We start from the raw sequence: 27,989 nt of genomic DNA, 5'->3' as shown, positions 1-27,989 counted from the left end.
GTTCATAAAGCCGTGTCGTCCGCGAACGATACATCACTAACTTGGTCACGCAGTCGGGGAAAAAAAAGGAACTTGAAGCGGCGCCATGTGTGAGGCTCTTCAAGTTCGTCTAAACGACAAAAATTACACGAATTGGATTAAAGCTGGACAATGTCTGTACATCCTGAAGAACGCCCTTTATCCTTTTATTGATGAGCAATTGCGAGGTTTTCACCGAGATTTGCTTCGTGACAATCCTTCTCTCCGTGAATTATGTTTACGCTCTTGCCAGTCCGAGGACATAAAGGTTTGGACCCACTTTCGGTTTCGTTTCGAAATAAACATTGATTGTAATCTTAAAACCAAGAAAAGTTCGCTCACATTGTCAGTACTTAAAAAATACAGCTCATACCTGCCAACCTTAACCAATGGCTCCCCTTATTAATGATTGTAATTCTCCTTATTAAGCGATAATAACCATCACACACACAGCGCCTATTTACTCACAGACAGACTATGTTGATTAAAATCAAAGATAATCTTTGTCAACAAGTTTTTTTTTTCAACCAGATGAACAACACGAACCATTCTTTCAGCAACTTTCTTAGTTCTTTCCACATTTGCACTATATTTAGTCTACGTAGTAATACGGGATTTCACTTTATCTTTATTCTACAGATGGTTTTACTCTCTAACACAGGGGTGTCAAACAGGCGGCCCGTTGGCCGGATCAGACCCGTTAAGGGATTGAATTCGGCCCGCGAGACAACGCTCAGAGAATCGCAAGAGAAAAACAAGCTGCAGGTTGAAATGTCTCCAATTGATGTTGCCAAACCCAGGTGCCTCTCACAAATGCTGTACTTGTATTTATCTCTCTTTCCCTCTTTCTCACTCCCTTCCTTTTTCTCTCACTCTCTCTCTTTCGCTCTCTCTTTATTCTTTTTCTCATTCTTTGTTCCTCTTTGTCTCTTTCTCTCTGTGTCTTTTTACCTTCTTTTGCACTCTTTTTGTTTCCCCTTCTCTCTTTCTCTCCTTCTCTTTTCTCCTCTTTTCTCTTTCTCTCTTTCTATTTCTCTTTGGATTTCTATCTTTCTCTCTCTTTCTTTCCCCCTCTCTGACTATTTCTCTTTTTATCTCTTTTGTTTCTCACGCTGTCTCTCTCTCTCTCTCTCTCTCCCTCTCTCTCTCTCTCTCTCTACCTTTCTCTTTTTCTTTGTCCAACCCTCTCTTTCTCTTATTTCTTTCTCTCTTTATTTCTTTCTCTCTAATGTAGCCCTCGAGAGAAAGTTTGTTCTATCGTGTGGCCCCCGAGTTAAAATTAGTTTGACACCCCTGCTCTTACAGAAACCCACAACTTAGTTTAAAATAAATGCTTGATCTAGGATAACATTTACTAGTCTTCACGGTTCACGGATCGTAGAGGCACTACCTCCTGTGCTGTGTTGTGGGCAAGTACAGCCTGGCGGCGCCAATCCCTCTGCAGGCCTTTTTTTTGGGGGTTGGCGTTTAGATAGATAGATACTTTATTCATCTCGCAGGGAAATTCACATTTCCAGCAGCATCCCTGCGCTGAGAACAATACAATAATAAAGCAAAAGGAATACAATATACAAATCTCCAATGTGACGTGCTAATACCCACAGTAGCGTATTGTATAGAGCAGGGGTCGGGAACCTATGGCTCGCGAGCCATATATGGCTCTTTCTATGAATATCTATGGCTCAGAGACAAATTTGATTGCATGCAAAATTTCTCCATCCTATTCAAAACTTGAGTGGTTCGTCCTATTCAGGTACACGCAAAGCCAATCCAGAACTAAGACTTACGGCGGTACTTCGCAGTATATATAGGGCACGTTTTTCACTACAATTTACAGTCATGGTGTCACACAAAAAAGGTGGGAAAAAAAAACTCGTTTTGGCTGTACAACGCTAAAGAATCCTTTATATAAAAGTTCACTATATAATCTGTGTTCAGTGTTCAGATACCTTATGATGAATCCACAGAACACACTGTAAATACGCCAAAACACCGGAAGAGAACTTAGTCTTTTGATTGGGTGAGTGGGAGGGATGGGTGGAGCCATGCAAAAAGCGCAAGCACTCCCTCCCATCTCTCGCCCTACGCCATCTGCGCCAAAAGTGAGCTCATCAGGCTCCCTATTTGCAGAATGTTGTGACGTTTTTACACAATAACAGCTTGCATCTGGTTTTGAAACCAAGGAGCTTGCTCTGTCCACTCCACGCATCGGCCCGGTGTTGCAGTGCCTCCGGGAACGGTGCATTCGCAATGATCGCAGCAAGGCTTTAGGGCTAGGACCTTAGCTTGGCCTTTTGGCTGAGAGTAAGTGTCCCAGCTCCTAGGCTTTGTAGCGTATTATGAACTGACCGATAACGGATAATGGATAATGAATAACGAAGATAGAACAATAACCCTTAAAAACCCCAAAACCCCCTGTATGAAAAAAAGGGTCAAAAGGAGTTTAACCGATCTTGAGTCATTGCAAGAAAGAGACAAGTTTAAAGTGGTATGTTTGTTGATTTTGGGACAGGGGCTCTGGCTTTATTCTCTTTTCATAATTTTTATCAAATCATCAAAAATAAATGTGCTGAAGACTAAGCTTTTGTCTGGGGTGCGGGTTTAGCAATTTTGTAAATTTGTCTCATAATATATGGTGTGGCTCTTTCCCAAAATAAAATTAATATTTTTTGCTTTGATGGCTCTTTGAGTCAAAAAGGTTCCCGACCCCTGGTATAGAGTATTTAAATAGTGCTACATAAAATACACACTGCAATAAAAATACGGTAATATGCAATGTGGGGGGTGTGGTTTAATGTGGGCCTTTACTCCACCGGCTGGAGTTAAACAGCCTCATGGCATGAAGAAGAAAAGATCTCTTCAGTCTATCCGTGGTACAAGACAGTGACAGCAGTCTGTCGCTGAAGCTGCTCTTCTGTAGTGCTGTGTAGTGGATGTGATGAATACACACATGCTACCCTACGTGAAACAGATAGTACTGGTTCCCATGGTTATGATCTGACTCAGATGCAGCACCTTCTTCATCAGGTTGCTGTTGTTTTTCAGTGTAAGGCCGGGCCTCAGCTTTGACGGGCAGCAGCGTGTGACAATACTAATACAGTACTGGGAAAAAACTCACAACTTTATCTTTTAAGCGAAGAGAATCCGTGTCCCGCCGCATGATCAAACTCCGGGATTCCGACTATTTGGACGAAAAAGCAAGAGCTGAAAAGAGCAATTAATTTGAGGAGATTTATTAGGAAGAAACAAAATAAGAAATAAACAGAATATTCTGGGCTTGGAGCATCAGGACAAAGTAAAGTAAATAAAACAATTTCTAATGAAAAAAAAACATTTTTCCTGTACAATCACTGTTGTAAGGTGTGCACAATTCTTGATGATCGGGGGGAAAAACCATAGAAAATAACTGAATTGACTTGACCTCAGGATTTAGTTCAGTACTGAAGAACAGTAAGCAAGTACTATGCTCCTCTCCCACTAAGTACTGCAATGTCTGTTCAGAATTCCAGGGGGTGTATCTCGTGTTTGGAGTGGAAGACTGAGATCCTCAAACACCACAGACAGCCCAATTCCAACATCCACTGGGACAATTGTACTCCTTCTGCATGGAGGAGGCACCACTGGGAGTTGGCTAAGGTACATCTTGCTCAAATATCGAGAAATGACCAAAAGCGCTCGTTATTCTGACTTCACTACGTATTGCTAAAATAAAGCAAAAATGCAATTACTAATGTTGCAATATTGGAATATGTCACTGCCTAAAAAGTCATGATTTAATGATGTTTTTCATTTATAAACTTTTGTCATTTCAGTCATTTACTACCCCTTCAGTTACTTAGTGGAAACCAACGCACTGTAATAATTCATCTATTTGAGTGCAATTGTTTACTAAATGCTTTAATATTAAAGCACACATCTGGAAGCAACCCAACTAGGGTAAAAGCAATGGAAGGAAGCTGACAGACAATTTGGATTTCTTTAATTAGTATTTATGGGCAAAAGATTACAAAGATCACACGATTCAGATATTTTGGGCCATAAGAGAAGGCATTGCATGCCCTGACGGCCCACCACCGCTGGGAATTTACTGTCTGTAGAAAAAAGTCACTTCTAAAGATTTTACAAGGGCTTCATTACTAAATGGCCCTATGCCTTTGCTGAGAAATACATATCACTTGTTCTTATCAAGTGGCATTATCTTAGCTGTACACATTAGTGGTTATAATAATTCAAAAAAGAATATCCTTTTTCTGATACATAGAGGGAAAAACTATATCATGAAAGCATGGGTTTTAGCCAAATAAGTCCATCAAAGTTGCTCATAGCGGTACACGTTAAGTTAATTGAAGGCAAAGAAAGAGTATAAAACAGTAAAATATGCACAATTTGTACATTTTGTGCCTTTCTTATACAGAAAATTAATTCAATAATCCATTCGTTTTTCATTTTGTCTGTCAGGCTTAAACACACATGCATGATTGTAAACAAAAATATTCAAAACAAATTAAATAAACTAAAAAAAATGTATTTTACTGGTTTAAATTCAGAACAATCACGACAGCACTAAATACAGTCTGAGGCGTGTGAGTGGTTTAGGACAAGCTCACCGGTGCCTCGCGCATTTTGAGAGGCCGATAGGAGACACGACCAAGTTGTGGTACTCCATACTTACGATACTTAAGAAATCTTAAAAATCATTCTATCAAATCGTGCTGGCTGAGTAAATATTATAGGCTGCAGGTGTCAAATTTTGAGAACCAGGCCGATAACTGTGACGACATATTTAATTGTCATTGGTCCGAAAATTATGGTGTATCCTTTTTTTCCAGGTATACATGCCGCGCGGTCAGGCTGGCAAGAAAGCGGCTGATAAGTTTGATCCTGCCTCTCTGCTCAATCTCATCAATTTTTGCGACCGTTTTGCTTTTGTTGACACCACGTCTGCCAGAGAGGTAAACAATCCATGCTAATCACGTATCTAATAAATACAGTGCCGTGAAAAAGTATTTGCACCTTGCTTAATTCTGTGGTTTTTGTATATTTATTACACACAAAGGTTTCAGATCATCAAAATAATATTAATATCACACAGAGACAACCCAATGAAATACAAAATGCCGTTGTCAAATGTTCATTCAATTTTTAAGGCACAAAATAAATCATTTGACAAAAAGAACACGATGCCAACCGTAAAGCATGGTGGTGGTAGTGTGATGGTCTCGGACTGCTTTTCTGTCTCAGGACCAGGACAACTTGCTGTGGTTGACGCAATAATAAATTCTGGGGTTTCTCAAGTGCAGGACAACGGTCCAAAAACACCAGCAAGTCCACCTCTGAAAGGTTTAAAAAAACAATATGAAGGTTCTGCGTTGTCCAAGACAAAGTCCGGATTTAAATCTAATTGAACAGGCAGTTCATGCTAGAAAACCCTCCAACAAACAATTTTGCAAAGAATAGTTGGCCAAAATTCCTCCACAGCGTTGTGAAAGACTTATTACCAACTGTTGTAAACATTTGATTCACGTAATTGCTGCCAAAGGTGGCCCAACTCTGTCATAGGCCCCCTTGGGGTGGCGTGGAAGCAAAACTCAGAAGCGAGGAAGCATCAATGTGTCGTTTATTCGGTCCAGGTTCGGTATTAGAATGGGTCAGAAAAATCGAGGCAACCGTATCTTGATCACCAAAGGGAATTATCGAGATCACGTTGGCGAAAGTCCAAATGTTCGTCAGGCAGGATTTATGTTCTGGGAAGGAGGCAAGAGTTGGGTAGACTGTAAGCAAAGCTAAGACAACACTAGAACGAGACAAGAATGTCAACGGACTGGCAAAAGTGTAACTCCTTCTTCTTGGGGTTTAACAGCGGTTGGTATCCATCTCTTTGGTGCATTATTGCCCCTGATCGCCACATCCTTGTCACCATTCCCCTACTCAAATCCTGTTAACAAAAAGTCCCACCCTATTAAGAAAATGTATAAGAATTCTCAGTTGAGCCCCACTGTTCGAGTCCATCAATCGTTTCATTGATATTGTCCATTATTTCTTCTTCCATCAGCCCTTTCTTCATTTCCTCCCTCTGAACATTTCACTTTCTGCAGTCCATTATCACATCCTCCACTGACTCTTCCTTTTGACAGTCCTCACACAAGCCAGTGTCATGTTTCCCCATTAGTTTCAACATTTTGTTTCAGGAAGTGTGTCCAATCCTTGAACGTGACAACAGTCTCTACCCGTCTGCATCTAGCACCAACCCTTGCCGTCCTAACAATGCATTGAATCCCATACATGTGTCGCCCCCTGGACTCTCCAACCCACATGCTCTGCCATTTTTTAAGCAACTCCATCTTAATGATACATTTAGCTTCCAGTCTGCTAATGCTCGCACGCATTTCAACCCTATGTGCATCCAGTGCCCTTTTTTTACCAACTTGTCTGCTCTTTCGTTGCCCTGCACACCCACACGTGCCATCACCCAACAACATGTGACCTGCCTCCTCTTCCTATGTATCATTTTGATCATGTTAATGAGCGATTCAGAATGAAACGTAATATTGCTTTCCAGGACTGATGCTGAATCTGAACATATTACTGTCTTTTTATGTCCCCCCTCCCATTTCCACCCACTGAAGTGCCACAAACACCGCCACCAACTCTCCAGGATACACTTGCAACAATGTCCGAAAACAGGAATGCTTACATAAAAAGCAGGAGAGGTGTATAGGGTTGCAGTTCGGGCAAATGCCACCAAGTGTGAGGGGAAATAAGAGCCAAGGAGGAAGTGACCAAAAATGGGAAAGCGAGAGTGGGAGAGAGAGAGGAAACCAAACCTGACAGCCAGACTGGGACCAACTCGCTATTAGGTTAAGGGGCAATTACATATTCCCATAGGGCACGATGGGTTTAGATTTTTTTTTCTTTGTGCCTTAATAAATGTAACCAACATTTGAAAATGGTATTTTGTATTTCCTTGCTTTGTCTCTCTGTGATATTAAAATCGGTTTGACAATCTGAAACCATTGTGAGTAATAAATATGTAAAAGACACAAAAATCCGTAAGCGGGAGAATACTTTGTTACGGCACTGTACGTATATTCATTTCTAGTTATTAATCAATACAATAACTATTGTGAATCAAAACCCAAGTGAGCTACCATTGAAATAAAAAAACACCACCACAAGAAACATGGATTTGTATGGAAGCATATTTTATGATGGTGTATTCCACGTGTGTCTAACTCAGGGCCCACGGGCCAAATGTGGCTCACGGCATTGTTTTAAGTGGCCAGCAGGAGCTTAAAATGTCTGCGCCTCTAAAAATAAACAGGTCAAATGAGTGCTTTGACCCAAAACTACATTCACAATGCCTGTCAACTACAATATCCACAAAGTAATGGCTAAGTATTTCCACATAGATGTCAATGAGTGAAATAGAGATATAAATGATCCTAAAAATGTTATTTTGTTATACAGTGATACCTGCAAACACGAGATTAATTGGTTCCGGGATCATGCTTGTATTTTTCGGATACAAAATAACTGAAAACGAATTCTTCAATCCCGGCTTCCCAAAATAATTCAACATAAAAATAAACTAGAGATTAGAAACATCTTCCTGATCAGTAAAAATGAATAGTATTTGAACATTAAAAAATAGCCCTGACGGTCAAATTGGGTACTGTGGCTCCCAACCACCAACCTCTCAACATATGACCTATTGTTTTCTTTTATTGGTATTCACTATGGTTTGTGTACTGTTACCCAATGCTAAATCTATTGCACCCTGGTCATCCTGTAATGGGGATTACCACGTTTGAGGCCCCTTCTCAAGGTTTTGAGTTTTTCCTTGCCGCATGTTGGTTTAAGATCAGTGGATGGTGTAATTGTAACCTGTGCAGGCAGTCCTTTGAGACATCTTGTGATTAAGGGCTATACAAATAAATGTGACTTGACTTGACACTTCAAGCAGCTGAATCCTATCTTAAATCATCCCAGCAATGCCTGGCTATTTGCTTGTATTCCTAAAACAGACAAACACATATATTTCTCAAAGAATTACTCAAAAAATAATACCTTTTATTGTACATTAAAACAGATGTGGGTTCTTTTAAGTGAAACAAATACACTTCTTGAAGTTGCTGATCTTTTTATACATAGTGTAGCAACAACTTTGCATTTTCAATGTGTTTTGCAGCTAATCAGATGCAGGAATGAGTTAATGCATTCTGCTAACATGCATGTGAATGATGCTTGGCTCACAAGATTCAAGATGGCCCTGAAACATTTTTTGCCACAGTTCAGTCGAGTCTCCAGCATGGGACAAGTTGAAACAAAACTGACTCAGGTGAGCACGCTTGTGCGTCATGGGTACCACTTTTGCACACATTTATATTTTTCAATTTTTTGTTGCAGATGCTGGAATGTGATTTGTCAATATCTGCTACTGATCCTATGGATTATACTGACATGGTAGCTCATTACCAGGGTCCGGTAGATTATATTGTTGTAAGGCCTGATTTAATCTGCCAATGGGAGGCCGAGTTACTTCAAGAGCGGCTCTGGGAGTTGCGGCATATGGCTGAAAATAAAACAATGGTGAGTTTGGCAAGGATCTCTTTCTAGGATGAGTTTTTTTTGTTTTGTGGTGATTTATGTTCTTGCGTTTCGTACATAATCTAAACAACAGTGTGCTTGTTAGTACATTAGCGTTTTGTTAAGAAGTGCATGAAAACATAACAAAATTTTAAGAATCTTTTTTCTCTCTTACTAGGATACAGAGGAGCTGATGATGCTGCATCATTTCCTGCAAGACAACAAAGATCTGAGCCAGAAGTTTGCTTTTGAGCTGCAGGCCATCAGTGCCTTGTGCGCCGGGCATAAAAATAGTTGATAAACTATCAATAAATGTGGGTTGAAAATCTGGTGACTTACAACATCCTCTTCTTGAGGTTTCAATTGTAGTAATTGGGATTTCGGTTTTATATGTGTACTTTATGTGTTGGATCAAACGTATCTGCTTTTGAAATGTATTCAGTTACAATTTTGAATCCAAAGTATTGTTAAGGGGGATTGGTTCATTTGAGTTACTGTCAGTTTTTCTCTTGCACTATTTGTCTCTGTTGTCCCACAAAATTACCTTGGTTAATATTTTGTATTACCCTGAACAAATTAACGGGCCAAATCAAAAATGTGTTGCTCCAAATTAGAAAGTCTGCTTGATTTAGTTTGGCCACTTGATTTTCTATCGATTTGTCATTTTATGGATTGTGCTTTTTTTATGGCTAAATAAAAGAGGAACTGGACCTTGACGTTTTGGAATGAGCGTGCGTTGTCTCCTCTGAAATTGTTTATCCTCACTTCCAAAGGAATTTAATGATATCCTTCTCTGATTGCGTGGAGTACTTTCACAATATGTATTCAGGGAGTGCTGTCAGAGTGCAGCACATTTATCAAGTGAAAAAACTCAAACTCAGAAGAAGATCCTTACCAATAAAAAAAAATCAATAGTAGGTGTTGCAAAGATAATGGTAATACTTTGAGGTAATACTTTTTTTGCAACCTCCTTTTGCAGAGATCACCACCACAATTCTTTTTGGGTATGTCTTGAAACAGACATATTTGCCAATTCTTCCTTACAAAACAGCTTGAGTTCCTCAAGGTTTGGTGGTGATCAATTGTGCATAGCATATTTCAAATCTTTCCACCTTTATAGTGTTAGTTTTAAAAAAAATCCATTTTTAATTTTGCTTTATGTTTAGTGTCGTCGTGTTGGAAGGTGTACCTGCACCTCAATTTATAGTCTCTTGCAGCCTCCAACAGATTTTTTGCCAGAACCACCCTGTATTTGGCTCTATCCATCTTCCCATCAACTCTAACCAACTTTCCAGTCCCTGCTGAACAAAAGCAACCCAAGAGCAGGATGCTGTCACCACCATGTATTACTCTTACGTCAAACAAAACGTTTTGCATTCAATCCAAAAAGTTCAACTTTGGTCTCATCAAATTGTTCCACATGTTATTTGTGTCCCTTATGTGGCTTCATGCAAAAGCCAAACAGCCTTTTTGGTTATTTTTTCAGAAAGGCCTTTTTTCTTTCTACTCTTCCATAAAGAGCAGATTTATGCAGAGTACAACCTGTAGTTGTCTTTTGCATTGATTCTCCAACCTCAGCTGTGTATGCCTGCAGGTCATCCAAAGTGATTATGGGCCTCTTTGGTTGATTCTCTGCTTAGCTTTTTCCGTGATTGGTCTTTAGAAGGACACAGAGGTCTTGGTAAATTGCAGTGGTTTTATGCTCTCTCCAATTTGATACTATTGCTCGCTCCGGGATATGTGTAAATGTTGTGGAACCTTCTTGTATTACATTCCTGCTTTGAACTTTTCCACTACTTTATCCAGGACCTGTATGGTGTGTTCTTTTGTCTTCATAATCCTGTCTGTTCAGGTGCATTTAAACTGATCTTTTATGACACACACGCGCACTCTGTCATCGTTAGTCATTTAGATTCATATTGAATCGTTCCGAAGTCATCAAGGAACTTTTGGAGTCAGTTGGCTGAGCTGAGAGAACAGGGGGGTAATATTTCCTCAACATATAATATGAAATATTAAAATAATTTGGCTCCACTTCACAATTGAGTCTCATATGTTGTTGATACTTGGAAAATATTTTAAGGTTTTTAGCTTTAGGTCTGAAGCCTGAAATGTGGCAATATGACTAAAAGGTTTTTGAGAAGCCAATACTTTCCCTAGCAAATGTACCCTGCCTTCCTTACGTTGCCTAGGTTAGAGGATCCGATAGGGTCCTCCTGCATGGAGTTCGCCACCTGATAATCAATGAGGGCAAGCGCGACAGATAATATATGGATAATGTGCATGGTCCTAATGTTTTCCTCAAGAATTTTAACCTGCATTCATGTTAGTAGATATTTCTCTTGTCATTTGTATTTATTATGTTGTCGAGTTACGTCATATTTCTGAGCTGGGCCTCTTTAAATCCAGGCTACAAACACACTTCTTCAGGATGGCTTTTAATACTCAGTAGTACCAGGACACTTTTATTTTATTTTTTCTTATTTGATACTGTTGTATTTTTTTATTGAATTTTATTGTTTTTATTTTTTGTTTTGGTTTTACTGCTTCTCTGTTATTATGGTAAAGCATTTTGGTACACCGAAAGGATTGTGGTCATGGGTTGTATAAGTAAGCACATTTACATCTCATTAAACGGCAAGGCTCCCATGAGAAAGGCAGAACTGGGATTGAAACCATTAACCTCTGACTAGTTTTGCAGGTCGGCTCACCAGTTCATCTTGTGCAACTGGTTTTGTATTCTTTGACCATTTTTCAAGGAGAGTCAAAACTCATATTTACTTAAAATTTTAAATTGATATAAAATACAAAGAAAACAAATTTGACTCATTTACCACAATTACATGCAATTATTTTTTCTGCTACAAATACTCAATTGCAACCTTTTTTAAACATCCTATTTAAAGCATATTAAAAACAATTTAACACTTTGCGTACCTTGGCACACTGCTTGGCTAAAAAGTAAACTACAGTACAATGTGTCAATAACTTTACACATTTTGCTAATGAATTAGCAGAGCAAACAAATTCCAGCATACGCTAAATTAAGCTCGTGATTACCGGAATTCAAACCGACAACAACGATCCCGAGCTAGCAGACTGTTACTGTGTCTCTTCCACCATTGTGATCTCTTCCTCATACTTTGGAGAAGGAGTGGGATGACGAAACTGTTAGAAGAGAGGGACATTTTTTTGGAGTTAGAAAAAAAAAAAAAAAAAAGCTTGGTCATGTAATTACATTGGATATGTTGTTTTCCTCCAGGAAGTATTTAAGTTTTAATGGGGGATGAGGAATTGTGGGATACAAAAGTTGTGCCACTCTAAAAAACAAAGACAAAGAGTAAAACATTACGATTCATTAGGCTTCAAAAAATGCAGCAAAGTCGAATTAAGACATATTATGAATGAAAAACATAAAAGTCCTGTCGGGTAAGCCAACTCCTGATCAAATGTCCGTTCTATCAAATTTCCCAAGTTACGGTTGTGTCCATGAAAAAGGCAATACAACATCCAAGAATTTTCTCTTGTTTCATTTGTCGACCTTTCTCAAAGTTATCAAGATTTCAAATAGATGTTTAGACTATTGTATTTGTTTTTAAGTAACAAAACATGCACCCATAAAGTGTTTTGGTAAACCAGATTGTATTTACTAAGCATCCTTAATTGTGTATTTTGTTAACATAGTAAAAAAATTGCTATTTTTGAATGTTCATAATGAAATATAAAAATTTAAAAAAAAATTCTAGTATGAATGCACTTAATTTTTTCTTGTCTACTTGAAAGTGTGAAATAAATGCGCACAATCCCAAAGTGTTTCATTTTGATAAATTAATGAGTTACATGTTAAAAAGCGGAACAAAATACCTCTGATTGCGGGCTAACAACTGAAGAGTAAGGAGGATCATGGGTATTCCAACTGCAATTGCAACAATTACCGGGATATTGTAAAAAGATTTTTTTATCGCTGTAAAAGAAAAATGCATGGTCAACACTAACAGTAGCATGCATTTAAAAGCAGTGCTTACAATTGTGCACATTGCCTAATGCCTAAAAATTAAGCACATCTGACTTGATCCTGCTTGGGAAGGACATGCACAAAAAACACACGATAATTAGGCAGCTTGCATACAAAGTGATAACGCCATGATTTAAAAAAAAAACACCGTTTCTGGCAAAAGTATTGGCTCCAAATAACTTATTATCATATTGACACATTTTAGGCTTCAAAATTTAAGCTAAAATACTGTAAATATTTTTTAAGAAAGAACATCATGTTAGACACAATCGTGAAAGTGGAACTGAAATATTTCATTATATTGTATTTACAATAGAAAAATTGTTGCAAAAATACTGTCCCATGTTCTCTCAGCTCAGCCAACTGACTCCAAAAGTTGCTTGATGACCTCTTAATGATCCAATGTCAACCTAAATGACAAACAAGTCTCAGGTTTAAATGCACCTGCTCTGTGATGGTCTCAGAGGTCTGTGAAATCAGACACTGGAGAACAGACACCATTATGAAGACCAAAGAACACACCAGGCAGGTCAGAGATAAAGATATGGGTAAGTTCAATGCAGGGATGGGATACAAGGTTTCACAATATTTACACATCTTCCAGAGCACTGTGCGAGCAATAATATAAAAATGAAGAGAGCAAGAAACCCCACTGCAAATCTACCAAGACCTGGCTGTCCCTCTAATGTTTGGGTCGAAACATGGAGAAAACAAATCAGAGAAGAAACCAAGGGGTCCATGATCTCTTCGGATGACCTGCAGGCATACACAGCTGAGGTGGGCCAATCTGTGCATGAATCAAGTATTAGTCATACTCTGCATAAATCTGCCCTTTATGGAAGAGTAGCAAGAAGAAATCCCTTTCTAAAGGAATACAAAAAAAGGCCGTTTGGTGTTTGCAAGAAGGACTAGGCAGAAACAATGTGCTCTGGTCAGATGAGACCAAAGTTGAACTTTTTAGGCTGAATGCAAAGTGTTACGTCTAGCATAAAAGTAACTCTGCACATCACCCTTAAAACGTTGTACAATACCCACTTTTAAACGTGATGGTAGCAGCATCATGCTCTGGGGTTGCTTTTACTTAGCAGGGACTTGGAAGATCGTTAGAGTAAATGGGAAGATGGATGTAACCAAATATGGGGCGATTCTGGCAGAAAATCTGTTGGAGTCTGCAAGAGAGCTGAGAATGGGGCGCAGGTCCACCTTCCAACAGGACAACGGCCCTAAACATAAGGCAAACTCTATAAATAAATGGTTTAAAACTAACAGTATAAAGGTGTTAGAATGGCCAGGTCCAGACCTCAATACTATAGAGCAGGGGTCTACAACCTTTTTCAAGCTTAGAGTTACTTTTTGTTGCTAACTAGGGGAAAGGGCACCCATTTTGATAGGTATTACAGAAATAACAACTTATCATGTCATTACAATGATTTTAACATGCTATCACCAAGTTAATTACAAGGAGTAGGATTAAAAAGAACCAGTCAACCACCAAAAGAAAATAACAAGGAAATCACAATGACCCAGCACTGGTGAGGTACTTTTAGACCAGGTCCACGAGCAACTAAGCTGGCCTTACGGGGCACTGTGAAAAGCCCGTGCCACCATGTTGGTGACCCCTGCTATGGAACATTTGTGAAAAGATCTAAAAAAATGCCGTGCACAAAAAATCACCATCAAACCTTGAGGAACTTGAGCTGTCTTGTAAGGAAGATTGGGAAAATATTTAGATTTCAAGATGAATATCAAAACATAAAAAGACGCACCCAAGACTTGTGGCTGTGATCGCTGCAAAGGGAGGTTGTACATAGTATTAACTCAAAGGCGCCAATATTTTTGCAATGCTTCCTTTTTAACTTTTTATCTGTTGGCATAACAAATATGTCGAATACATTTGGTTTCTTTTCACAATTGTGTCTTACTTGTTGTTTATTCTTAGAAAGTATTTTGAGTTTTTTATTTGTCTTTAATTTGAAGCGGTTGGCATGGCAGCTGAATGGTTAGCTCATCCGAAGCACAGTTCTGAGGTCATGGGATCAAATCAAGCTACCAGCTTTCCTGTGCAGAATTTGCATGTTCTCCCTGTGCTTGCGTGGGTTTCCTCCGGGCACTTCGGTTTTCTCCCATATTCCAAAAACATTCATGTCAGGTTAATTGGCCAGTCCAAATTGTCTTTAACTGTGAATGAGCGGGTGAGGTTTCTGTGAGCCCTTCGACTCGCTGGCAACCAGTTGAGGGTGTCCCCTGGCCACTGCCCGAAGACGGCGGGAATGGGCTCGGCACCCCCGTGACCCGACTGAGGGAGGATAAGCAGTGCATATGATGGATGGAAGTCCAAAATCAAGAGCCTTCGGCTGATACAAAATGCTTCAGCGAGGCTTTTAACTAAGACAAAAAAGTTTGATTACATTACTCCGATTTTAGCTAACCTGCATTGGCTCCCTGTTAGCTTAAGATGTAAGGTTCTGTTGTTAATATCTAAAATCATGCATGGACTTGCTCCCTCATATCTTTCAGATTTAGTTTACCCCTATGTTCCGGTCCCGAGCCTTCGCTCTGAAAATGCTGGTCCACTAGTGATCCCAAGAGCCTAGAAGAGATCCGCAGGTTCGAGAGCGTTTTCCATTCGGGACCCTGAGATACGATCTGCAACCTCAGTGGAAATGCATAAATCTAAGCTTTAAACACACTTCTATTCTATAGCATATGAATATCCTATATTTTATGTTGACAATATCAGAGTATTATTTGCCCTCATGTAGGTTTTAGATGAGGTGATGGTGTCATAATGGTTTGCAATAATCTGTGCAGCCCTTTGAGACTCTTTGTGATTAAGGGCTATACAAATAAACATTACTTGACTTGACATTTGAAGCCTAAAATATGGGCAAACAACAGTCTGTGGACCACATACGACCTGCCATTCTTTTTAATCCTGCCCTCCTAAAGAAAATGGTAAAAATATAGACATTGTATAATAAAAAAGATTTACTGCCAATAAAAAAAACGGTGCCATTCTTCTCTTGAGTGAGGTTTTTTATTTAATTTATTATTTTATTTGACATTATATTTAGCAATTGTGGTGCAAAAACCCCTTTGCATTGAGTTTGTATTAAATATTTTAATGTAGTACTTAGAGGGACATAATATACAGTATGCCTTTTCCTTCATTCTTTTATAACCAGTTTAATGAAATTAATCAATTTATTAACAGATACAAAATAAAATAAAACAACTGTAGATGATTTCATGTATATTTATTTGAAATGCGTATGAGAAAAATTGGACAGGCCTAAATTTGCCTTCTTCTTTATTTACTGTATTGGATTTGAGACTGATTGAATTCATCTGCCGATACGATCTATCATTTTTTTGTTCCGGCTCTTTCTGCCAAATTTCTTAACCCAATGCGGCCCAAAAACAAAAGATTTGATTACCCCTGCTTTAATCAGTGTGTACATTGCTCTATAATTCTTTATCATTAGGTTATTATGAAGAAAGTATGTCAGCCATATATAGATATATATTTACAACTGCAAAAATGTCTAATGTTTCCGTTTTTGAGGTAACTGAAATGTTGATAATTCGTCAGCTCGCAAAAAAAAAAGTTAACATGACATCTTTTAAGTTGGAATCATTTTTAAAGAAGAGCGTCCCGATACTTACGTAGGGTGTTACTCCAGTCACTCCAAAATTGTGGCCCTAAACAAGCAGATATTTTCTTGGATCGGACCCTCAGGTTATAAGTGGTCGCCAAATTGACATTTTGGATTGTATAAAATGAATGGTAGCTCTTGATTGTTGCTTTGTCCTGTTCCGCAATACATTTTAGTAATCTCTTTATATACTGTACATAATACATAAGTATAAAAAAATTCAGACATGGGATATAGCGTATAGTCTGTTGATATTTGACCTGGTTCCCCATATCCAACTGGTATTCAAAGCACGATGGATTGTAGTTGGCACGACTGCGAGGCATATCCCAGGTCACTACAAGGTCTTCATCTTTGACTGAAGCAGAAAGGTTTCCAGGTGGTGACAACATTTCTAATAACACAATCAGTAAAATATTTTTGGTCCACAAATTACACACATAGGAAATGACCACATAGAAGAAATCAAATTATAATAGGCATCCAATGTGAAATGTTTTTAAAAGAACAAGAATCAAGATGACACAGTAACTAAGAACTAATTTAAAATTGAATCATGATGAACTGTTTTGTGTGTATATTACCCATCATTTCAGTGTTATATACATAGTTGAAGACAGCCCATGTCTGGTTTAGCGTGAAATTGAATTGTATAATGACATGCAGCATCTCATATTCCTTCAGAGAGAAAGATGTTGATCCAGAATGTCTTCCAGAGATTAAAGTTAGGGATTTGATGGATTTGTTGTCATGACAAATGCTGCAAAAGTAGAAAAACATGATAAATATCAACATTTATAAATGGTTACTTGCACCAATGGTTACGTGATAGTAATAACGTTTTAGGGACAACACACCTGACATAAACATAGAGCTGAGCCTCCTTTGGTAACATGGGGAAAGTCCATGAGCAATTGAGTATATTCGTTGGGTAAAACAAGCAGTGGAAGTTCTCCTTCTCGTCAATATCCACAAAGTCATACTTATTTGCAGATGAACTCAAAACTTGAAGCTAGGGGAAAAAATGTATATTTAGTAATTTATTTTTACAATGTTTGGGGATTTGAGTTTTTCTTACATTATCAATGGAATTTTCATTCTGACAGTAGTCTACATCTCTGGACTCTGTCAAAAGTGAATACACAAAGTGGATAAAATGTTTTTTACTCCTCTGTGAATTATCGAATGGATGGACGGATGGCTGGATGGATGGAAAATTTCTTGTTCAAACATTTACAGATTATTTTGAAAAAGAGGTGGCAAAATCATTTTTGTTTTTGGAGAGAGGTGAACGCCACAAGGCAGTACTTGCCCAAGACACACCACAGGAAATGGTCCCCCAATGACCCTAGTGGTTAAGGGATCCAACCAACCAAGCAACCATTTCCCACCTAAATAAATGTATGTATGTACCATTATGTGTTTGTGTGCCTGTAGGTGTGTATGTATCATTTATTTATGGCAGACGGAGAACATTTCATAATCAAGCTCAACATGATATTTCAAATGCTTTTAAATGATGGTGAAACTCCTGAAGAAGTCGCTAGAAGAATTACTGGTGAACTACTAAGAGCAAGACAACAAAATGGGTGGACTTGACCAGCACATGTTGTTGACAGCTGAAACATTTAAGAGCTCCAGAAGAATCGCCAATTGTAGGAGAAGGAATTAAGAAAAGATGCTACGCTAAAAGATCCAAACTTCTAAATAAGTACAATTATATTGGGGCATTATTTTACTGTGCATCCCATTGCAAATAGGCTGTTGTTTCCTAAATTGCATGTTTATCTTACGATGTTATAACTTCATATTCTTGGTTTCCAGCATAATGAGGCTTCAATGTCCCAATAACCTTTTATCTTCCGGGTGTCCCTAAAACTATATATTACCCCCCAGATGGGAATATTTTTGAGGGTTTTTAGAGCGGTTTAAGCATGTTGTTTTTGTCATATTGTGCTTGTGTGGAATTTGTATATCTGTGTGTGTGTGTGTGTGTGTGTGTGTGTGTGTGTGTGTGTGTGTGTGTGTGTGTGTGTGTGTGTGTGTGTGTGTGTGTGTGTGTGTGTGTGTGTGTGTGTGTGTGTGTGTGTGTGTGTGTGTGTGTGTGTGTTTGTGTGATCTATATCTTATCTGGTGAGTTACCGCTTTGAAAGATCCACAAAATCAGCAGACTGCAACAAACGAGTGGATAAACTGGACACACCTTCATCGCCAATCTCCAAAGTGGACATACATACAATCACAAATAAACATAGAAAAGTTATTCATGAGTCCACATTTCTGAGTGCATGCCGTTATTAACCAATGCCAAACACACTTTCCTGTTTTTGTATACTTCCTCTTTCTAAATCTTCACAAAAAAACATTCATCAAGTAAATATCTTATCAATCCGTAGAATTTGATATTGTGCCACTTATCCAATTCCTGTTACTTGTATGATCAGATGACACAAAAACATATTCACATATTGTATTGTTTGCAAGTAATACAATTGAGAATTGTTTGGTTTAAACGTTGATTTAATAATTCTCTGCCAAAACCGATGATTTTCCAGTATTGTCATAAGTTTTAAAAAACGAAATTTGGCAGTTCGTGACGATTCCAACATCATAATGTTAACAAAGCCTCCTTACCCCCCACTCCGTTGACATTCCTTTGTGCTCTGTGAGATGAAAATGTTGCTTTTCTGGGGAAAGAAGAAGTATGACGTCACCTGCTGTACATGAGCTTTAAAAAACTCGATTCCTTGTTAACATCATTTTAAAATTCATTTTAAAATCAATTAGAAAAAATTGAGTGAGGACATTAATGTAGAGGAAGAATTATACCAACCTATGTGAATTTCCCTTCGGGGATGAATAAAGTATCTATCTATCTATCTATCTATCTATCTATCTATCTGTATTGGTCACATGTCGAAGACACACCTTGAATCCCCTTAAAGTGGTAACAAGTCTGTGGTTTCTAAACAGGGGGTGGTTATTGTTTTGGTGGCCAGCTTTGTAATTCCAAACTAACAAAAATATAAAATAAAAGACATGGCCCAAAAACATAATTAAATTTACATTTACTGTTCAAATTGAAACACAATATTTTCTATTTAACACTGTAAACACTACTGAGAGTGCAGAGTGGGTAACCAAGATTTTATACATGTATCATCACCCAAAGAGAGCTAGAACCTGTCACCAAATTCAAATATCTTTGAGCTGTCGTATCAGAAGAAGGGGAAGAACCAGAAATCATGGCCAGGATAGAGAAATCCACAGCCGCACTTGCCAGACTTAAACCTATCTGGAGGGACAAGAACATAGCAGTGAAATCAAAGATCAGACTTATGCAAGCAGTGGTGACTTCCATCTTCCACTACCCTTGTGAGACAGTGACTCCCACAGCCAAACTGGAAAATAAAATCCAGGCCATGGAGCTACAGGAAAGCTTTAGGCATCAACTACTTAGCCCATGTGACAAACAAAACAGAAGGTTTATTGGACCTTTACGAAAAACTGTTGACAACTGTGCGCAGGCGGAAACTTCTGTGGTATGGTCCCGCCACAAGACCATCAGGGATGACCAAGATCATTCTCCAGGGCATAGTCCAAGGGGGCAGGAAGGGAGGAAGACCGCAAAAGAACTGGGATAACAACATCAATGAATGGACTGGTGCCAACTTTACCACGACCTAAGAACAGGACAAGGGCTGTCAACAGCGGAGAAGGCTGTCCAGAGTTGCATCCTCATTGGTGCCCCGACAACCCATGCAGTTAAGGGATCCATGAACCATGAAAAGTAAGTACCTAATTCAATGTTTTGACAACTTCCCTACACCGAATGACCTTAACATGGACCCCTTTCCAGCTTACATCATCACCGGATATGCACAGGACGAGCCAAAACACCAAGAGTTGCAGTACAAGTTTAAATGGAGCGAGATGAGACTTGTATGTTGAGTTGTGTTAATAGCTATTTACAAAAACAACATGCCCAGCTACTGTAAATACAGTATAACTGATCATCTGAACCACCTTTTGTATGCATTCTCCTTGATGGCATTAAAAGGGTTTTTACTCGTTACTTACCCAATTTGGACTGTCATTGAAATTGAGGTCATCAAGTCACAAATAAAAACTCCACAATGTGGCTCGCACAATCTAAAAACAGTTGTTGTTTTTTGTGGTTGACTGAATAAAGTTTCTGTCCTGCTGCATGCACACACTTTGTGCTTATTCGAGATGTTACTATCTTTGATCCAAAATCATTTTCTATCCATCAGGTGGTATAAACTGACATCTATTTCACCTTCTGCCTCAACCATGCTCGCTCAGCTTGGCTACATCACACTTGTTCACAAATACGGAAAGGGATCTATAATATTTGTTTATAGATTCAAACAGCGATTAAAAACACACCCAAACGATAAAACAACACTATGAAAAGAGTTAACCTGATCTTTTAATAGTCTTAATAATAATAATAATAATAATAAGAAGAAGAAGAATCGCCCGAGGTCTGTCATTAAAAGGAGCTGGTTCAAAATGCAGCAGCAAGACTTTTGACCAAGACAAGAAAGTTTGATCATATCACTCCTATATTAGCTACCTCGCACTGGCTCCCGATCTGTTAAGATTGGGCTTTTAGGTCCTCTTACTAAAATACAAATATTTTCACGGACTTTCCCCTCTTATCTCTGTGACTTTATATACCCCTATGGTCCTGCAAGGAGCCACCGCTCTGAAAATGCCGGTCTACTTGACGAAATCTGCAGGCTCAGGAGCATTCTCCATCCGAGCCCTGGTGCTGTAGAATGCGCTTCCTCTGGAGATAGTGGAGGTTTTTAAATCTAGACTTAAGACACACTTCTGTTCTATAGCTTATGATTGATGCCCACCTCAAACTTTTCTTTTCCTGTCCTAGCGGGTGAAATTAGGGAGAAGAACGTATCTAGATGAGTCGGCGGACCAGCGCCTGGACCCGAAGCATGTCAACGTCTGCATCGACCAGCCAGCAGAGATGGGAAGCTGAGTCGTTGCCGTCGTGAACTTTTTGGACAATTTTACAGGCTTACCAATTGATGGACATGTAACAGATTTGCTTTCATTGCCATCAAAACAGTAATCTTCTGAATATCACATGTATTGAAACCTGTTATGTGCTCTACCATAGAGCATATAACACTGAAATGAACTGTCAAACTATCAACGGTGTTCTGCCTAAACGCCCTTGAGACGTCCTACCGTAGGCTAATCTGACAGCAAATTTTGTTTTTGTTCTTATCAAGTAAAACTAGTAACACTGAAACTCAGAATTATTGCAAACAGAACTTTTCCTTATGACATAAGAAGATGCTTGGCATGCATACATACAGTGCGTGATTACCATAACACCATGCTGACACAGAAAAACACGCCAGGATTAAACGCTATGTCAGAAAACAGTATTTTGAAGCAGTAAAAGAGTCAAATAAGACTAAATCAAAACGAAAATTTCAAGTACTCCCCGTAAGAAATCACGCTCACTCAAACACCAAATGAATCTGAAGATTGAAGAGTATAGCAATTATATACCGTAATTTCATCTCATCTCATCAGCTACACCGCTTATCCTCAGTAGGGTCGCGTGGGTGCTAGAGCCCATCCCAGCAATCATCGGGCAGTGGGCAAGGGACACCCTGAACTGGTTGCCAGCCAATCGCAGGCCACACAGGGACAGACAACTCACTCGCTCATTCACACTTAGGGACAATTCACCTGAAATGCATGTTTTTGGAATGTGGGAGGAAACCGGAGTGCCCAAAGGAAACCCACGCAAGCACGGGGAGAACATACAAACTCCGCACAGGAAGTCTGGAGCTGGATTTTGGGAGGTTCCCAAGACATGAATTGTGCTGCACATGCGCTAACCACTGCCCCGCCGTGCTGCCCTATACACCGTAATATTAATTGTAATTTTCCTAATATATTTTTTGTAACAAGTCACATCTTTTCGCTTAAGCTATGCTAAAGTAGACCCTGTTTCGTTTATAAAAAATAAATTCTAATACTTAACTCCTTGTATACGTGCTTTATTTCCGGAAGGAGTCCGCCCACTCCATGGAACTTTACGTCACTCAAGCGCAGCGGTTGCCCTGACAACTCTTCTGTCTGCTCTCTGAGACACAAGAGTCTTAACGAAAGACCTGCTTACAATGTCGACTCTGCCTTCTACGTTGTAACAATAGTCCTACCTGTCACACTTTATACGCCGGTTTCACCTTTCAAAGCACGAGGGTAAAGCCTGTTTTAACACAAAAGCAATTATGGAGGATCCTGATTCGGACGAGGCCCAAGCTCCTCCCTCCGTGGAGCCCAAGGAAGACAAGCGAGCTCCAGACATGGTGGCCACTGAAGAAGCACTCGCCTTTCTCTCCAGCATCGGTGAGTCCAAGGCCCTAACCTCGTATGAAAAGTGTGTGCTCGCACGACCACCTGCTTTTTGCCACTTGTTGAGAGTTGAGACGCTCAAAGCACGAACACTAACTTGCTTTGACGCCTCTAAAGGTGCGTGTCGTTTGAGTGGTCTTTCAAAAAGTCTAAAGTTATATTATTCCTATATTAATATGTGTTAACAATGGCAAATTGAGTTCAAAGAGCCTGTATTCTTTATTTTCCACTGCACCTATCTGCTTTTATCATACTTTTAGCAAAGCTGTTTGGGGCTGACAAACTGTCATATTTTCCCTTACAAAATACAAAAACATCTTACACCATATTTTTTTTTCAAACGTGTTTATTTATGTAGTTTAACATGTCATATTATTATATTGTACATGTGTTTCGTTGTATCATTCTGCACATATTCTTGATAATAGAATAAAAAATAAAATAAGAAAAAAATCACAAAATCATGAACTGTCACGGTCGCCTTGGTGACCAGTCTGCCCCGCCCTCTGGGCAACAGCTGAAGCAGTTCCACTAATTGTGTGTCTGCTAGTTAAGGCTGCATTGTGGGCTCTGCGGTTGCTGGTTCATTACTCATTATACACAATCCCGGTCTGTTATGCCTGTCCTGTCTTAGTCTGTTATGCCTTGTCCTGTTGAGTTCGTGCCGGAGGAACTCTGTATTGTTCTGTTTTGCCCCGGAGTATTGGGCGACTTTTATTTTATTAAATAAAACTTATGGATCGTCAACGCATTTGAGTTCTCCCTTCATGCCTCCTGCCTCCGTTCTGGTCCGGTCACCTTCCACGCCACCACGTCTCGTGACATGAACAATTGTTATCAGCGTAACTAAAATATCCTTTTTCTATTTGTTATTGTAACATGAAAATGATGAATGCTTCAAGTAAAGTCCAAAAGCCAACCCAATCCCAAGAAAAATGCAAAAAAGAAGAGTTTATTAAAAAAAGGCACATCCCTGCACGTGCATCAGGAATAAGTCGACGAAAACTGCGATGATGACACAAGCCAAGAGAAGGGGGCAGCGAGTAAGAAATTTCCGAATTCCGTACAGCTCCTTTAAGAATTCTAATCATACCTCAAGCGATACTTTACCAAAACTGTATCAAATGGACACTGTGTAATATTTAACCACCAGATGTCGCTGTATTGCAGGGGTCTGGAACCTTTTTGACCCAAAGAGCCAAGAAGTTAAAATATTTAAAAAGAAATGTTTGGATCCACTCCAAATATTTTCACTTTCACTATCCAGACAAGAGTTAATTTTTCGATGCATTCTATTTCACCGTGTGACGTTTGATGATTCGATAAAATCTATCAAATAATAATAATAATGCGCAATCCTGTTTCCCGTATCAACAAATATAAGAATTTTAAATTGTCTGCCCTCCACAGTTGCTTAGGATTGTTGAGGCATATTCTGACCATATTTTTGGTCGTAAATAATGGATTTAAAACACGGTGCGAGCAAAGTTTTTTTGTAAAAATGTCAAAAAATACTGCAAACGAGAAAGAAACAGATGTATTTATCTTCAGCTATGTGACGTTGTTACAATTGTAAGCTTGAAAATCGAGTGATGGTTATTCGTCATCCTTTCATAACTACACTTAAAAAAATGCTCTGTGTGCAGAAATCAGCCCACCCCCACCGCTCACCCAATCAAATTGCTCCGGGTGCTTGGCTAGCGTTTTCAGGTTTTTACAGTTTTTTCTGCCGGTTTTTGTCATAAAGTTTGTGAACAGTGATCATATATTTTTTAATGAGCTTCCATAACAAGGATTCAATATAGACTTTCAGCCAAAATGGTGTCTGTTGATGTAACACAGTGACTGTACATTGCCTTTATATTCTGCACCAAACTCAGTTTACTGTGTTGCTTCAGATTCGCATTAACTAATAACTAAACGATACAGAGAAGAGTAACACGGCTCAGAGAAGACTAAAACTGCTCCCATTTTGTTTCATAGCAAATTCTACTCTTGAAAAAAGCCATACTTAGCTCACGAGCCATACGTTCCCGAACCCTGCGCTAGACTATTGTCTTGCACTAGACTCTTCTCTGTAGATCTGGAGGCATGATAACATTTTCATCCATTTCTCCATAATTCCGTTATTGCTGTTGTTGATATAGAAATGAGCTTGTGCCTGTGATGTTTGACAGAGCCTATTGTATGTTGTCTTTGTAGACCCCTTGGAGCTGTCCAAATGCGTGTTCACGGACTCTTTGGTGACCATGTCAGAAGGGGGCCGAGACCTGGGCAGGTTCTGCGTGTCGGTGGAGTTTGCCCACAGAGCTCATCGACCCTGCGTGCTTGTACGCGCACAGAGCCAGGGAGTCATTGACGACTCGCCCTGCGGAACCACAGTCACAGGTGAAGGTTCTTCATTTCAGCCAACCAGTAGACCTATGCTTGTACAGGTTTCTGCTACAGATACAAATTTAGATTTTTTTTTTTTATCTGTAAGTACGTTTTTTGGGGGGGTGAGAAACAACAAACGTTTTTCATGGTACGATATACTTTTGAACCATAGTTACCTGGATATGATTTTACTTGTGGGTTGATATTTGCAGAGGGGTGGAACTCATACTACATCAAGCTAGGCTCTTGGTAATATATTTTTTTGCAGTAACCCGGTTGAAATATGATAACGCCACATCATAGACACAACTCTATATGTTTTATTTTATTTTGTGGGATTGTGCAAATGATTCAAATTGTGCTTACATGTTTCATGTTTTCCATGTTAGCCTACCTAACTGCTGACCTTGAGGTTCTGGAGGAGGTCCACCACGAGTATGTTAAGGCATGTCATCAACAGCATATGGGAAACTCATTCATGGAGAGACGCCTGGCATTCCTTTAAAGACGTTTGTACTTCTTTTCAGCTTGATAACCACATTTTGGACAAGCGGTGTCACATGGTGGAATGTGATGGAGAGATGAAAATCGACAAAATCACTACTGATGGGAAAGTAAGTTCAAACCAGAATAAGTTATGAAGAAAAACATTTTTTGAAGGCTTTTGGGCTCAAATATGTGTATGTGTGTGCGCGCAGGAAGTGACAAGGGACAGTGTTTCATATTCCATGGCTGCCCTCAGAGGCCTCATAACTGAGGGATCCAACTTCTTGCTCATGCGTCTTTTGATTTTGAGAAAGAAAGTGCCGGAGCACATGACGTTCCTCTCCTTTGATCAAACATTATGCATCGGCTGCACAACCTTTGTGAGTTTTTCACAACTGTGGCGTGTATACTTTCCATTTTACAACATTTTTACATTTTACATTTTTTTGGTCTTGAGCAAACAATACCAAACTTAAACATTACATTACTGGCTCTAGAAGTTTAACATTTGCTTGACTATATTCATGTTCGGTTGAATAAAACAGCCAAATAAAATTTATAGTATTGGCTTGCTGATAAAAAATCATGTAATCGTGTAAAATATTTCTCTATTACCTTAACACTGAAGTAATCTCTCCATTTTGTACAATATAATGTGAATAAAAATCTTTTGACGCTCATTGGAATTTGTGTGTGTGTGATCAGAAAGGGCTAGAACAGAAAGAGATGGAGATTGACGAGGAAACTTTGGAGATATTCGGGATGGAGCGGATTGTTCATTCTGTAGAGGAAAGCCCCACTACATGGCAGTGCTACTTTTTATCTGATGGGTGAGATACATCAATGTAGAATTGGCTGTAGCGATGAATAAGCAAGCGGGCTATCCTAGCTGATGATAAGCCAAAGTGTATAGACACTACAGACTTACAGGACCATCACCAAGAGACCATTAGCACGACCACATCATAATATTCAACCCACAATCAGGCATTACACTTCTGACTTACTGTATGTTCTCTTCTTAGTGGCAAAAAGAAGGAATCAAATGTCACCCAGTCTTGGATAACTGTTTTTTTAGGCATCTTGCTAGCAGATTGCAGATTGGATCCCTGGTTACGATGAGGTTAATGCAGCTCCCATCACATAAAGAAGAAGGTAACAACACATGCATACACAAGAGTATGCTAAGTCTATCAATCATCATATGATTTTCAATCTAACAGATGCTTGTTTGCATCTTGTGTTATAGCTTATGAGAAAATCCCCCTGGTTTGGGAAGAAGACATACAGATGCGTTCTAAGTTCTTGGACAGAAAGGTAAGAAAGGGGAAATGACAATATCCTTCCTTTTGTAATAAAGTTTGTGCATTTGGGAAGCAAATACACTAATTCTATTATAATAATCTGCTTGTTTATTGTTGGAAACATTAGTTGTTCTCTTGTACTTGTACTTCATCTACAGTATGTGAGACATGGCAACAATGCGTTGCCAGTGTTGTACAATATTCAGCAACCCTACTGCGACAGATTCCATACCTCAATGCGCCTTGTTAATTCCTCCTGTTAAATAGATAAGAATGTTGTGTGTTGTTATGGCTATGTTGCAGGAAGAGCTGAAGGCTGATCATGCGTCCTACTTAAAAGCGCACCCGGAGATCCGGGCACTCATATCTGACTTCCTTCAATTTTTGCTTCTGAAGAAACCCGAAGATGTCTTCCAGTTTGCCAGAGAGTATTTCCTCCCCTTTACCTCAGACACAAGCTTGGATACCTCATAAGAGAGTAGTTGCAACCTTTTCTGCTATTGAATGTGTATATTTGACAGAATAGTACCATATAGCTTTGGTCTGTGTTAAGAAAAGATACTTTGTGGTTGCAGTGTTTACTTTTTTTCACCCCTTAGAAATGTTTTTTTTTAACTAAGAAGAGATCTACTATACTTATAACGCTTATAGATATCTGTAGCACAGTACTTCATATTTCAGTGTTTGATATTTTGTGTTTCATGCCAATCTAGAACTTTGCGACACTGGGACTCCCAAGAAATTGTTTAAGAGTGGGTGATTTGTATGTGAGTTATTATATCATTTTTGACACTTTAGCAAATGTCTTTTATTTGAAATAACAAAAACGAGTGGTCTGCTATCGCAAGCGTTTATCTATTCAACAAAATGTCTTGAAGTCAATACATTAAATTTTCCTTTTATATATTTTTTTGTGTTTTTATGTAAATAATGACAAAAGTCCTTCTTGTAACAATAAATGACAGCATAGGTATTTAGCATCTTTTAGGTTGATTCTTATTTGAAATGGTGCCAATCAACAGTTTTTGGCACTTTCTCGTTTAAGGTTGGTGAGAAATGCCACCAGTTAGCATTTAACAACTATAAAATGGTAAATGGTCTGCATTTGAATAGCGCTTTACAAGTCAT

The 27,989-nt window shown here is 39.0% G+C and overlaps 3 protein-coding genes across 6 annotated transcripts; 2 read left to right on the top strand and 1 right to left on the bottom strand.

Annotated features, from left to right (window-relative positions):
- The first annotated feature begins 54 nt into the window (after nt 1–54).
- On the top strand, nt 55–9,320 carry LOC148374262 (uncharacterized protein CXorf38-like). The gene is made up of 6 exons (XM_088334453.1): nt 55–286; nt 3,520–3,654; nt 4,848–4,970; nt 8,207–8,356; nt 8,425–8,607; nt 8,783–9,320. Exons 1-6 carry the CDS (start codon nt 86–88, stop codon nt 8,900–8,902), a joined length of 912 nt encoding a protein of 303 aa, XP_088190579.1. The 5' UTR covers nt 55–85; the 3' UTR covers nt 8,903–9,320.
- Nucleotides 7,972–22,433, bottom strand: LOC148374261 (uncharacterized). Of its 4 annotated transcripts, XM_088334420.1 has the most exons (11): nt 22,322–22,433; nt 18,910–18,962; nt 18,418–18,491; nt 17,354–17,400; nt 17,133–17,287; nt 16,860–17,035; nt 16,536–16,669; nt 16,286–16,430; nt 12,469–12,568; nt 11,843–11,924; nt 7,972–11,772 (listed from the first exon to the last, which is right to left on the bottom strand). In XM_088334420.1, the coding sequence occupies exons 3-11, from the start codon at nt 18,482–18,484 to the stop codon at nt 11,707–11,709; spliced, it is 972 nt and encodes a 323-aa protein (XP_088190546.1). In that variant the 5' UTR covers nt 18,485–18,491; nt 18,910–18,962; nt 22,322–22,433; the 3' UTR covers nt 7,972–11,706. The 4 variants fall into 4 exon arrangements, with proteins under 4 accessions (XP_088190546.1, XP_088190527.1, XP_088190537.1 ...); XM_088334401.1 differs by having other exon boundaries at nt 16,286–16,669; XM_088334411.1 differs by lacking the exon at nt 22,322–22,433 and having other exon boundaries at nt 16,286–16,669; nt 18,910–18,997.
- catip (ciliogenesis associated TTC17 interacting protein) lies at nt 22,378–27,767 on the top strand. Its single transcript, XM_088334439.1, has 9 exons — nt 22,378–22,689; nt 24,898–25,083; nt 25,461–25,516; nt 25,599–25,685; nt 25,770–25,937; nt 26,263–26,387; nt 26,636–26,712; nt 26,807–26,874; nt 27,165–27,767. The coding sequence occupies exons 1-9, from the start codon at nt 22,572–22,574 to the stop codon at nt 27,333–27,335; spliced, it is 1,056 nt and encodes a 351-aa protein (XP_088190565.1). The 5' UTR covers nt 22,378–22,571; the 3' UTR covers nt 27,336–27,767.
- Nucleotides 27,768–27,989: the final 222 nt, after the last annotated feature.

The sequence above is a fragment of the Urocampus carinirostris genome, chromosome 1, assembly GCF_059441175.1.
Source record: "Urocampus carinirostris isolate Australia breed hairy pipefish chromosome 1, RoL_Ucar_1.0, whole genome shotgun sequence".
NCBI lineage: Eukaryota > Metazoa > Chordata > Actinopteri > Syngnathiformes > Syngnathidae > Urocampus > Urocampus carinirostris.
Note: the sequence above shows the minus strand (reverse complement) of the source record. Positions and strands in the feature narration are given on the sequence as shown.